The sequence below is a fragment of the Pezoporus flaviventris genome, unplaced genomic scaffold (assembly GCF_033815535.1).
Source record: "Pezoporus flaviventris isolate CSIRO_AGI_PZ_B2104156 unplaced genomic scaffold, CSIRO_AGI_Pfla_v1 ptg000001l, whole genome shotgun sequence".
Taxonomy (NCBI): domain Eukaryota; kingdom Metazoa; phylum Chordata; class Aves; order Psittaciformes; family Psittacidae; genus Pezoporus; species Pezoporus flaviventris.
Window position 1 is genome coordinate 51,983,647 of NW_026892549.1, and position 13,088 is coordinate 51,996,734.

Genomic DNA, 13,088 nt, shown 5'->3' on the forward strand with positions numbered 1-13,088 from the left:
CCAGCATGTTATTATGTAAAACAGCAGCTCTTTGGCCTAAGGTAAGGTCAAAGCTACAGACTCCACAGTATACTAGTAGCCAATATAAACACCAGGCTCGCAAAACAGCACCTTGAATGTGCAAAACGGAAAGATATGCATGTGGAAATTTGATATAAACAAACAAACAAAAATAGCCAAGTGCCTATAAATCACATACATCATTTACTACAAAGAGACACAGAACACATTGCTGGTTTGGGCAGTGGTAACTTTTTATCATCAGAAAGGCATTCCTCAGGGTAGTTACCAGTTAAATTGTGACAGGAATAAGCCTAGTCTTAAGGTTTCAGACAGATTCGATTATGAAGTCACACTTCAATCACTTCTGTTTTGGAGAAAGGAAACTGGCCAAAAATTAAAGAAAATTCACTTAAGGGAAAAAGAGAACATTTTCCCCCCTCCAGCATAGAAAATTACACAAACATCTATTCTTAGGAAGATTACAGAAAAAAGCTGACACAAAAAGAGAAATATGAGGTTTGCTTAGTATCCTGGTAACATGAAAATTGCTATGTTGCTATGTGTTCTACAAATGTACCCCATGTTTGACAATTATACTATCAAAATTTTAAATCATCTTTTTGAGGGAAAAAGAGCAACCATGATTCTTTAATTTCATCAAATCACAGAATCATAGGACAGTCTGGGTTAGAAGGGACCTTCAAAGGTCATCTAGCCCAACACCCTGCAATAAGCAGGGACATCTTTGACTAGATCAGGTTGCCCAGAACCACATCCAGCCTGGCCTTGAACGTCTCCAGGGATAGTGCATCCACTGCCTCTCTGGGCAACCTGTGCCAGTATTGGACCACTCTCATTGTAAAGAATTTTTTCCTCACATCCGGCCTGAATATCCACTTTTAGTTTAAAAGCGTAACCCCTCATCCTATTGCAACAGGTCCTGCTAAAATGTCTCCCCATCTTTCTTATAAGCCCCTTTTAAGAAAACAATAGGGCCATAATAAGGTCTCCCTGGAGCCTTCTCTTCTCCAGGCTGAACAATCCCAACTCTCTCAGCCTTTCCTCATAGGAGAGGTGTTCCAGCCCTCTGATCACTTTAGTAGGCCTGCCTGAAGTGATATAGTCAAGAAAAATAAAGGATCAAATAGCTGACAGTTCTACATAATGATTTTCTGTTGATTCAAATTTTTAAAATTGGTTGGGTTTTTGTTGTGGGTTTTGTGTGGTTTTGTTTTGTTGTTTTTTTTTTAACATATGCTGTAGTACATTACCATAGAATCATAGAATAGTTTGGGTTGGAAGGGACCTTCAAAGGTCATCTTGTTCAACCTCCTGCAATAAGCAAGGACATCTCTGCAGCTTCCTGCTTAGTATTTAGACAGGAGGTTGAGGAGACCCTGCAAGGTCAGAAGCCACACTGAACAAGAGCAGAACTGGAATGACACTTAGGCATACATTAAATAAAAGTAAAGACTTGTTTGGACCAAGAGGCTTTCTGTTAGGCTGAGAACAGACTTTCTTTGGATAGTGTCATGGCTTTCTTTGCATAGTGTCATGGCAACTAAGTACCATGCAGACTCACTCTCCCTAACCCTCTGATGGCATAGAGAAGATTATCAGAGAAAAAGATAAGACTTGTGAGTTGAGATAAGAACAGTTTAATAATTGAAATAAAGTAAATATAATAACAACAATAATAGGGTAAAGAGAGAGAGGAATAAAACTCAAGAAACCCAAAACACAATACAATTGCTCACCACCCATTGACTGATACCCAGCCCAGCTCCAAGTGGCGATCAGCAGCTCCCCCTGGTTTCCGTACAGAGCATGGCATTCTGTGGTATGAAATACCCTTTGGCTAGTTTGGGTCAGGTGTCATGCTCCTGCTTCCTCCTGGCTTCTTGTACCCTTCCTCACTAGCAGAGCATGAGAGACTGAAAAGTCCTTGAATTTACAGTCAGTGCTGCTAAACTACAACTAAAACATTAGCATTATCAGTGTTATTCTCATACTAAATCCAAAACACTCCACTGTACCAGCTACTGGGAGGAAAATTAACCCTATCCCAGCTAAAACCAGGACAGATAGGAATTCCCCATCCCTTTTTTTTTACTCCAGAAGCAGTTGATGCTGCTGTTTCTACAGTTATCACCAGCCTATCACCATTCTTTTTATTCTGTTTGTATCTTCTGCATAGCTGTACTGACACTTATTCACAAGATACAATGAGGCACGAAAGGTGAGGGAGGTTTCTTTTTTCTCTAGAAGACCACAGACCAAAGGACATTTTTCAGTGAATGAATAATTCATAGTTTCATCTTCCTCTTAGAACAGAACGTTGCAAACACAACAGAAGGGATTACCAGTATAGGAAACTGAGTCCCAGTTTTTGAAACGATTTTTATATTAAGAAATACAAAAATCATATAAGAACTTTATCCAGAACAGAGCATAGTGGAATGTTACTGAATTATCCTCCTAGGTTAGGCAAATAATACCCAATTACTCAGTTTACGCTGAGTTATTCTGATTCCTGTATATTTTCTCCTCCTGTTAGCAAACCATTTTCTAACTTGTTCTTTTGGAAGATGTATTTCCTGTGAACAGATGTCATCACATTAATCAAAATAATGTAGAATTACATTTTAACTGGAATAAGAAATCATAAGTAAGTCTTCTCTTTTTACTGTGCAAAAATTCCATTATTATTCTACGGTATTTCCAGAGTATTTAACATTTCAATACATCCAGCAGATAGGATCATCACACCTTTGCTGTTGTTCAAAAGAAGACTGAGCTATTAATTTTAATTTTTCTACTACTGTAAGCATGCAACCTGATGTTAAATTCCTTTGCACTCAAAATTTCCATCCATTTAGCAATCCATTAAAAGAAAACAGAGCATCAAGCAGAAAAGGAACACTGGTCTGCTTTCTAGAAAAACATCAAATAACTCAGAAAAAAAATCAACTGGTCACTATTTAAGAAACAGGAATTTTTAACCTGCAAAACAGACATCTACTAAGATTTTCTTTGTTATTTCATTTAGCTAATACATGTCTCTGCAGTTCTAAAATGAAAAGCAAGATAGAACACACTGTTTAATGCAGGAGCACAAAACAACTTCATATTTTCTTACCTTTGCATTATAGGGAATATAATGCTTTGATAAGGCTTCAGGAGTGTGCATCCATGTTTTGTCTACAGAAAAGCAAAATAAAAGAGGCACCGAATAGGTTATTCACTTGTTAATTATTATTGCATCTATATAGAAAAACATAAAGGAATCTCCTTTTACCCAGAGAAGTACCTGTCTGAAGTAGTTACTGGGGCTTGAGGGAAATGCAGCTTATCTCACAACTTCCAAAACATTACATGAAAGAGCATTACTTCTCTTATGGACATTTTAACTAACAAGGTTTACAGTAAGAATTCCAACTCCTCTCCCCCCAGATATATTTATTGGTCTAAGGTTGTTTGCTGTTTCTGCCTCAGATCAGCATTTTCTGCATCCTGATGTTGTTTAAAGCACTGACTGCGTATCATTCTTCTAATTATTGGATTTTGATGAATTATGTACTTTTTGATGGATTATCAAAATGTTAACAGGACAAAGGAAATTATTTGGGGAAAAATATCAGAGCAATAACTGCTAGCAAAAAGCCCTAAACCTTCAACAGGAGAATAGAAACAAGTCACACTGTGGTAACTGATTCAGAAGATTAGATCTTCTTGAGTATTTGCTTATATATCCTAAATGAACGTGCATATTTTCCTTTCATGATTGTCACATCACAAGACTGCACTATTGTATTACTTTTCCCATTGCATGTTTCATATGGTGACATGATTCTATGATTATTTTTAAATACATCTTCCCACCTTGATTTTAATGGTCATTTGCATTCTACATAATTTAAGGTGCAATTCCAAATGTCAGAAAACACTAATTTTTATTAGAAGTTTACAAACCTTGTTTAGAAAGTTTTCTCATTTGAAAGAATTTAAGAAAAACAGATGTTCTAAAATACTAAATTGCATTACCAACCTCTTGAAAGATTCTGTAACACTTAGTAGTATTTTATACTCCATACACTCAATATTTAGTCTTTTCTACTACGAGTATTTTTACTACTCCTATTTTAATTAGCATGAATTAAAGTTAGAAATCTGTAACTTTATTCAAATAAGAAAGAATAATAGGTTAAAGCAAAATTCTACCCTTGAGTATTCACAGATAATTCCCCTTGCCTTTAATTGGAGTTGAAGTTACAGCAATTACTTTTTTGTTACACGTAAAAACAATAAAATTCTGTTCACTTGAAACTGCTCAAGAGCAAAAAGTGTGACATTTATTGACAATAAACCAATAACTAAACATTTTTGAATATACAGAAGCAAAAAACACTGCTAAACAAGATATTTGCCATAGTCACCGCAGTACCAGGTTCAAAACTGCAAAGCTGGAGGATTATTTTTTTTCTTTAAGCAGATTTCATTCTAGATTACAGTAATGTTCAGCTCCATTACTGAAACGTGGTATTATCACTTCTTAATTAAGCAAGCATGATTTTTCCATTCAGCAGCACCCAGGAGTAAAATTATGCACTGAAGTGGCTCTTCCTTTCAATTGTTGCTCCTGACTGAATACCGGAACCAAGATCTACACTCGTTTCCCAGAATATTTTAAGACCTGGAACTTGGTCTCTATTTTCAGTACAATATCAAAAGCTGATGTTATCTACAAATAAAAAATAACAATCAGTATTAATTAGGAATGTAGAAGAAAGCCTGATGCCACAGAAAATACATGGACTCAGTCAGAGATCAATGTAATCAGCCGTTTATTACAAAGCCTTAACTCCTTATGTACTATTTCTTACATGCACTTACACTGATTTGGCATATTATGATTGAGTACATGTCTTGAAGACCCTCAGTGACTAACATATAATTGGTTAAGCACAGGTGTGAGAACTTGACCTCGAAAGCTTGCCAACAGTCCACAGTTCTCATTAGCTCGGTGAATTCCAGCTTCTTCTCATCTTGCTTGCTTAAGCTTCCTCCGGCCTCTCATGGCCTTGCTGTATCTTTCAGGATTATTCAGAGTTTATGTACCAATTATGCATTCTCCTGTGAGAAAACTGCCTCCACAGCCTGACATCCTAAAAGATAATTCTAAGCATTGTTTTTTAGGTCAGCGCACTGCTGAAGGCCAGACAAGCAGACTGGTGACTGGCCTTAATGGCAAGAGGCACAGAGGAAGCTGGCACATAAGGCAGGATTACTGTCTGCTCCATCATGCTTACTGCAGCAGAGCAAAGACCTGCACAGTGCAAACTGCAACTCTGAACTGTGCATTCACATCACTAATGTCAATGTTTTATTTACCCATTTCCTACATGCTAACTGTTCACTAGCTTCAGCAAGTATACTGTGATATTTATAAATTCATAAAGGAAAATCTAGTAAACATAAAACATTGAACCTCTTAAAAAAAAAATAAAATAACACCAAAACCATTCCTCCATTCATTTCACGCCTAGTACTAGCACAAAGAAATGACAGGGCTGTAGCTTCTGAAGCAATTTCACAGGCAGACAACTGATTACACAGGTACCAGTAAAACTAACTGCTCTTTGCAAGTGCTTCCTCCTTCCTTCTTCCCATTCCCAAATAGGGCAAGTTCAAACCTGAAAAAAAGGTGATTTTATTTTGGAGCCAAGTTTGAAGTGCTGGTCTTAATTAAGCACCTGATAATCTTCTCAATATAATTACTGAGTAGATGGAAATCTTTCAAATATTATTATTAGGTACAAAGCTTCACTTCAAATGTTTTTGTGAAATCATCCACTTGCCTACCAACCTCAATCTGCAATCTTACAGGGATTGCAGCAAACACTTTATGCTGCTAGGAAAGTGTTTAAGTGTTGGTACCCCTATTTAGGGGGAAGATTTAGAAATATGGATGTGTTCTCCCAGCTGAAAATGAAATCAGTAATTTAGCAGAGTACCAAAAAGATGCCTGGATTCTACAAGTCTTGTGCCATTGGTTAAAACAGTGAGTTGGCATGCTACATTTCCAATAACCAGATGTGGATCTGCACAAACTGTGACACAGATACTGAAGTTTTCCATTGACACTGGAAGCCCATTTCCTGGAGGCAGGTAATAATTACAGAATGGTGGCACTTCTGAAAGAACTCTTTAACACTAAACAAAATCTAAAGTAGACAAATTCACATTGATCGCACAGATATGGAAAAAAAAATCACTCAAGTTACTATGGGGAAGTTCGTTACTTGCATTTCCTTCTGAATTCTAAGTTATGATGTTGGATTTGTGTCACTTTCAGTAGTTGTTTGAAATACTGCTTAAAGTTAGTTTGATTTCACAGCAGTTGAGCAATACCAAATTCCAGACATTTTGCAACCAATAAACTAGAAAAATATGAAAAACAGGAATTCAGTTAAAACTGTTTAAAAGTATTTAAAAAAGTATTCACGTAAGTACCCGATGTAGATGTGGCTTGGGATTTGCACGATCCCTCACTTTTTAAATTCATTTTAAATGGGTTTTCACAGCTTACTACTTAATTATTCGTTCTGAAGCAACAAACAAAATATGAAACCCTACAATAAAAATCACAGTTGATATTATTATTTTACTAGTTATGGAGCAGCAAGAGTTCTAGGCACTTCATAAATAAATAAAACACTAAGTCCTGAAGGACTAAAAGCCAAGATAAAACCAAAACTGACAACTGCATGCATCTAACATAAGAGTACTACAAAGTGAAAAGAGACTCATGCTATCACATCAGGTGAAAACTACAGTTATTTTTAGATTTTGGCTGAAAGTCTTAATCTAGGTTGCCTCCACACTTACATTAAAGTTTAAGTGCCTGGTTATTTTTGTAGATTCAGGAGTTTGAGCCATCCAGAATCCATTAAAACCTAAGCAGAGTTTAGCTTGAATAAGATATGAGAGATTCTACAAGGTAATAGCCTAAGTATGAGTCGATTTTGCCAAACATACTGGCACTGCGAGGAGAAAAGATGGGTAAAAGGATCACTGCTCAGGATTCAGAAGCACAGGTTAAGCCACAGCCCTGCTTAAAGACAGTAATCTTGTAACCTCGCCTCAACACCTCTTCACATGCATGGCATACTAACTGTGCAGCACAGCGGGCTTTTTGAGAGCCCCCGTAGAAGCAGCACAGCATCTCAGCCAGTTTTTAAGAGAATCTGGCTTGAGTGAGAGCTTCTCAGGTGTAGCTCCCTGCCGGCATACAGTAGCCTGCTAAGAGCAGTGAAAAAAAATGCATAAAATTAGCATTCCGAAGATCTAGGGTTTGACAGAATTGCAAGGGAGGAGGAGGCAAGGGGATGGGCACTTTCATGGTCAGAGGATTAACTGTGCTCAGTATTGAGACTTCACTCCTCTCTAGACTCCCTTAAATCACCCCTTCCATTCTAAAAGAAAGATTCTTTTAAAATATGCATGTCACTACAACTGCTAGGTCATCACACACTCTGGGAGCACCAGTGTGAGTCATTTCAGAGGCCTTGGCAGTGCTGGGAGAGCCAGGGAAGAGGAATGTGCTGACAAATCACACGCTGAAGTCAACAGACTCAGGAACTTTATAAAGTACCCATAAAAACTGTGATGCACTAGGATGACACTAGGTTAGATAAAAGCACAGCTGACCACTTATCTCACAAAAGGGAAAGCAGTAACAGTGGCGAGAAATTGTTCTCTGAGATTAATTTCCCCACACATTACTGGCCACAGCTATAGAACAGATTGAGTAAAGAGGCACTGATGTACTATTTTCTATAAATGGCAAAACAACTCTCAACAGTGCAAGTTTAGTTAACTGCCTCCCTGAATTCCACTCATGTTCTTTTTATTTAGTGCCACAACGAAACTTCTGAAACTGAAATGAAACAATGAAAAGTCATTTCTTGAAGGTAAAAAATACCACGTTCGTTCTTTACTGAATTGAAGTACCTCTGACATCAATGGATGTCTTTTCTTCCTGCTATAGAAAGAAAGATCTTATGTGACAATCATCCTAGTAACAGTCTCCTGAAGGGGAGAGTACCCCATGAGATCAATGCTACATGTAGGTACTGATGCCTCAGGAACAAATGGCTTATTTGCTTCAGTGTGTGTACGCATGTATCTACATCTTTCATTTTTTTCTAGATTATCTACTTTTGTATAAATCAAGAAAACCGTCACAATGGGGAATCGGTCAAATAATTTCCTTTATCCTGCACTACAACAGAAACAGGCAGGTACTCCCAAACCTCAATTACGCTAAGTCAGACAACAAGGGAGAATCTGTCTTCTTGACTGCTGCAGACAATGAATGGTTTGATACACCAAGCCATGAGACTTAATGTTTGTTACTGAAGTTTTCAGCTGAATATAATACCTAAACATTATTATTAAACATAAATCAGGAATGACTGAGTACAATCTGTGTATCTAAATAGCAGTAGTTTATTAAAGTTATTGCTATGTTACTATGATTAAGCAAGTGAAATTATGAATCAGATTCTGCATGTATAGGCAAATACCCATCAATATACATAATGAAAAAATAATTACTTTGGGGGTATTTTTGTTGGGTTTTTCACCCCTAAGCATAAAATATTCTTTGGAGGCATATTTATTCTTTGCAGGTTTATTCATTCTTTGCCAAAGACAACAAAGCTGTATCTCCCTAGAACAGACAGAGCTTTACAGAATGCTTTGTCTTTCTATGTCCTTCTCTCACAATATTTAGGACCTCATGAACGGTTTTGAACAGCTGATTACTAAAACAGCAAAATGACATCACAGAATACTGGGTTGGCATGGTCATCAAGTTAAGAAAAGTAAGTATTTGCAATTCCTCTAATAGCAACACTCATTGCATTCCCTATGCATTTATACTACATATTTTTAAGATATGGATGCTACTACATAAGTTTTGACAAAAAAGAAAGATAGGATCAAAATAGTGTATATTAGTGCAACTAACCAGTAATTAGCAAACCTTTGCTTTTGTATTTCTTGATGTTAAGAACTTTGGCTTCCTAAATCGAAGGGGAAAAGAAGAAAAAAAATAAAATCTGAGCTATTTGAACTGTACCTCTTCTTGCCACAAGAAGAACTACACTGTGTCTTTGATAAAAGGTTCTAGTTGAAGTTGAAAAAGAGATTACTTGTATAGCATAATTTATTTAAGTGACCACATTTACAAATGCTTTCAACTGAGAAGTGTGTACAGATAAAACCTCCAACCCCAACTTTCACATTTTGAGTCAGAGTTCAGTCAGCTGCTCCCATATAACTAAAAATAAGTTTGGAAAAGTATCAATTAGGCTTGTAAAAATTGTTAAAAAAGGCAAGTTTTAGAAGAATTTCAAACTGTTAAAGTAAGAACATTACACGTGTCACTTCAGTAGGGCAAAACAAAGGAAAAGGAATGGAAATTGGAATCTTGGTGCAGTTAAAAATAGAATTTTATTTTTCTAATTCAGTAAGATTAAAATAAAGTAATAGAAAAATTTAATTGGATTTTTTTTTTAAATGCCAATAAACTGGGAAGAGAAGAAATGAGTAGCAGCAACAACTCAGAACAGCTACAGTATGTGTATCTGTAGCTTTCTCTTGCTATGGTACATCTTTTTCAGTACCTAAAGAATTTGTTTACTCAAAATATTTTCCCAAGTCATGTATCTTGGATGTTGTTTGCAATTTTCCAGCAGCTTTATAAGACAAAGCACTTTAAAACAAAGCAGTCATTGTGATTCCACTCAAGGTATGGTTGGTATACATCCAAACTTATTTCACACAGAATAACACATCTTGTCATTAGTTAGACGTTCATCCAGTTAACTCGCAGACTACCTATGTAATTCAAGCATTTAGGTTGTAGTTTGTGAAGTTACTTGCAATAGTACACTTGGACAAGAACTCTACATTGTACACTCATAACAACTTACTTTAAAAATTTATTAGCTCAAAAGACATGTTTGCCAAGCTGCCACGCAAATCACTTAACATTCTCTAAATTAGGCTGTATAAATTTTAATAGGGTAGAAACTAAAAGGCTTAAGGCTCCTACAATGCTGTTCCATTTTAAAGTCAGTTTTCAGTGCTTTATGGTTAAGCAGTGCATATATGTTCTTGAAAGGAACTCCTTAGGTTTTGCAGAAGCAACAAATAGTTATTGTGGTAAATATGATTGTTAACTTGCCTAGAATATTCTTTAAAGCGAGTGACGGATAAGATTATTTCTGCAATATCCTTCCAAAAATAAAGCAGATAAAACAGCCAACAGGATATTACTCTCCCATTCTTGTGTTAACAGAAAGGAAAGAAAAATTAGGCTTTATTATTTGGTATTAGCCTAAATTATCTGTGCAGATTCAATATGAATCTTACAGAGAAAGTTTCCAAAACTTACTCCTCATTTGTAACTATGCATCCTCTAAATACATGCTATAATCATCTCTTTCCTAAACAATAAGATCTGTTCCTTCTGCTTTCAGAATATAAATACATACACAGCTGCATGTAAGTACATGCAAAGAGACAAATGCACAGTCCAAAAGAGGCACTTGGTCACTGAATATCGGCTTTTTACACAAACTCCTCTTCTGAAGCCCAAGGAGCAGTATTTGGAACACATAAAACCTCTTTGTATTATAAAAATATTAATCTAATTTTTTTTTGTGTGTGTGAAGTGAGACCAACTGAATATAATATTTGGTATACAAAAAAGTACCCTTCTTTCCTCCCAACATTTACTATTGAAAAAAAAAAAAAACCCACCAAAGAAATCCTACAAACAATCAAGCAGCAGCATTTTGGGGATGGGGGAGGATGAGGATATTTAGAGCTAGTTTTTTTCCTGGAAGGTGATGAGCTCTTTTATGAAAAGTTAGTATGTCATGACAAGAATATCTAAAGAATGCAATGACAAAGATCGTGACTACTTATATGCCTTTAAGGTGTACAAGTACCTACTCCTCCTTCATGTTTTTTATCATTACTGTTAATGTGGAAGTCCAGCATATAACAGCCTGTTTGTTTAAATCACTAATGTGAAATATTCTCCCTGACAGAATGAAAGCATTTGCTTTAGGACTAAACTTACCATCTTCACCCTTCTGTTGTCTAGTCTAATTAAAAAAAAAAGAAAAATAAACTAAAACATTTGCAATCTCTGGAATGCCGCATAACTTGACAATGAAATTTGTATTACAGCCAGTCCATACACATAAAAGAGCATCCTATAACATCTGACTGCAATTTTTTGTCAGGCCCTGCCCATTAAATGCATCTTCCATAAATGAGACTCATGAAATTTCATTGCACAGAAACATTATTGCTGAAATTTAATGATTTATGGCAGGCTATTACTTCAATATATTCCATTTAGCATCATGAACACTATCTACATCTTATAAGCTGATTATGTGGCACCAATTACCAACCTTACAAACTGAAATTATATGGAATAAAAACATTCAAAAAAACTCAGATTCCTGGATACAACTGCAGCTTTGGCATTGAACTTAATGCCATACATAAACTAAGGTTGGCATTTATTTTGGGGTGAAGGACGACAATTACTGTGTAATAAAGAATGAACTAAATTCAACTGTGATTTACACCCTCCACAACCCCACTGAAGTTCACTGGATTTCACACATTGTAATTCGGTACTAAATTTAGCCCAAAGTAGACCTACGTATCTACATCTTTATCTCTATTTTGAGACACTTCAGTAGTTTCACTCTTTTAACTCCAGCAGGTTTGGATTAGTCATTCCGTATTTAGAAATGTCTCTTCCTAAGAGGAACAGTAGGTTTACCCATTTCTGATAAGGGAAAGCCAATAAATACTAGTAATAAACACTAGTTAATTTTTGTTTACTTCTATGCACCAGTTCTTACACTAATGGTTTTGAATGCAAAGCCACAGAATCAATAAAATATGCCAAACTCATCTGAGAGAGGCACCTCCCTTCCCTAAAATAAAATAACCAAACCAAACAAAAAGGTCTCATGATTAATACTTTCTGTTTTGTGTATACATTATTACCCATACACACAGTCGCATACAAATTAAGGACAAATACCTAAATCAATTTAGATGTCAATACACTAATAATGAGAAAAATTTACATTAAAATTGAGCATTAACAAAGATCTTTTACAGGAGAATTACATTAATAACCCTAAAATGCTTAGAAGAGAGACTGAATTTATCAAGATACATACATATTTCAAGATGAACAGACTGTGATCTGCACTAAGATTTTTGCACAACATTTCAAAGTACATGCTACCACACCTGACTTTAAAGATAGAAATAAGAAGACCCTTTAAGAAAACATGACCCAAAATGGTTTACATAAAAAAGCAAGTTCCTTATACTGTTATAGATACATTAATGTTTTCACAAGTTTTGTCATAATAACTAATCAGCAAGAACATACATAACAACACTGTTGTTCTTTAATTTGGCTTTGTGGGAGATCCTTAAAAAAAAATAATCTGTAAAACCTGTATCAATAGAGTATACTGCATTCATTGATAAATGAAACAAATTGGTTTGTATAGTCATATAATATTTCTGCGACAGAGATTTTTCTTCTTAACACATGTAACTGGTAGTCCAACCAACCTGAAGTCAAGACAAAGGCTATTTTACTTCAAACAAGTACTAAGCTTTTTCATATCTAAACATGCAACTTTAGCAAATGCTAAATAGATTTTATTAGTTCATAAAGTTTGTTTCCTTGTTTTATTAGCTTATGGCTAACTGATAAGAATAGATATCACAACTCTTAACTGGTAAAAGATTCCATTTATTATTACTTATGTAAGTGCTTCCTGAAACAAACTGATTTTGCTTAAACTTCATTTTCCTGTATTTTTCATAGTCATTATTAGGATGAAAGATGAACAGCCTGAATTTATTCAATTTGAGATTGAAGTGTATCAAACAAATGAAAATAATGACATCTATAATATAAACATTAACTATCCAGGTTAGAAGTCCTGGTTTGTGCTTAA

The 13,088-nt window shown here is 35.5% G+C and overlaps 1 protein-coding gene across 6 annotated transcripts in view; it reads right to left on the bottom strand.

Annotated features, from left to right (window-relative positions):
• The window catches only part of GULP1 (GULP PTB domain containing engulfment adaptor 1), a 156,002-nt gene that overhangs the window by 65,083 nt on the left and 77,831 nt on the right, over positions 1–13,088 (bottom strand). For all 6 annotated transcript variants that reach the window (XM_061457886.1, XM_061457850.1, XM_061457860.1 and 3 more), the window contains exon 3: positions 3,143–3,204. In XM_061457886.1, the coding sequence (XP_061313870.1) occupies positions 3,143–3,204 (62 nt within the window). The remainder of the gene's footprint in view (positions 1–3,142; positions 3,205–13,088) is intronic.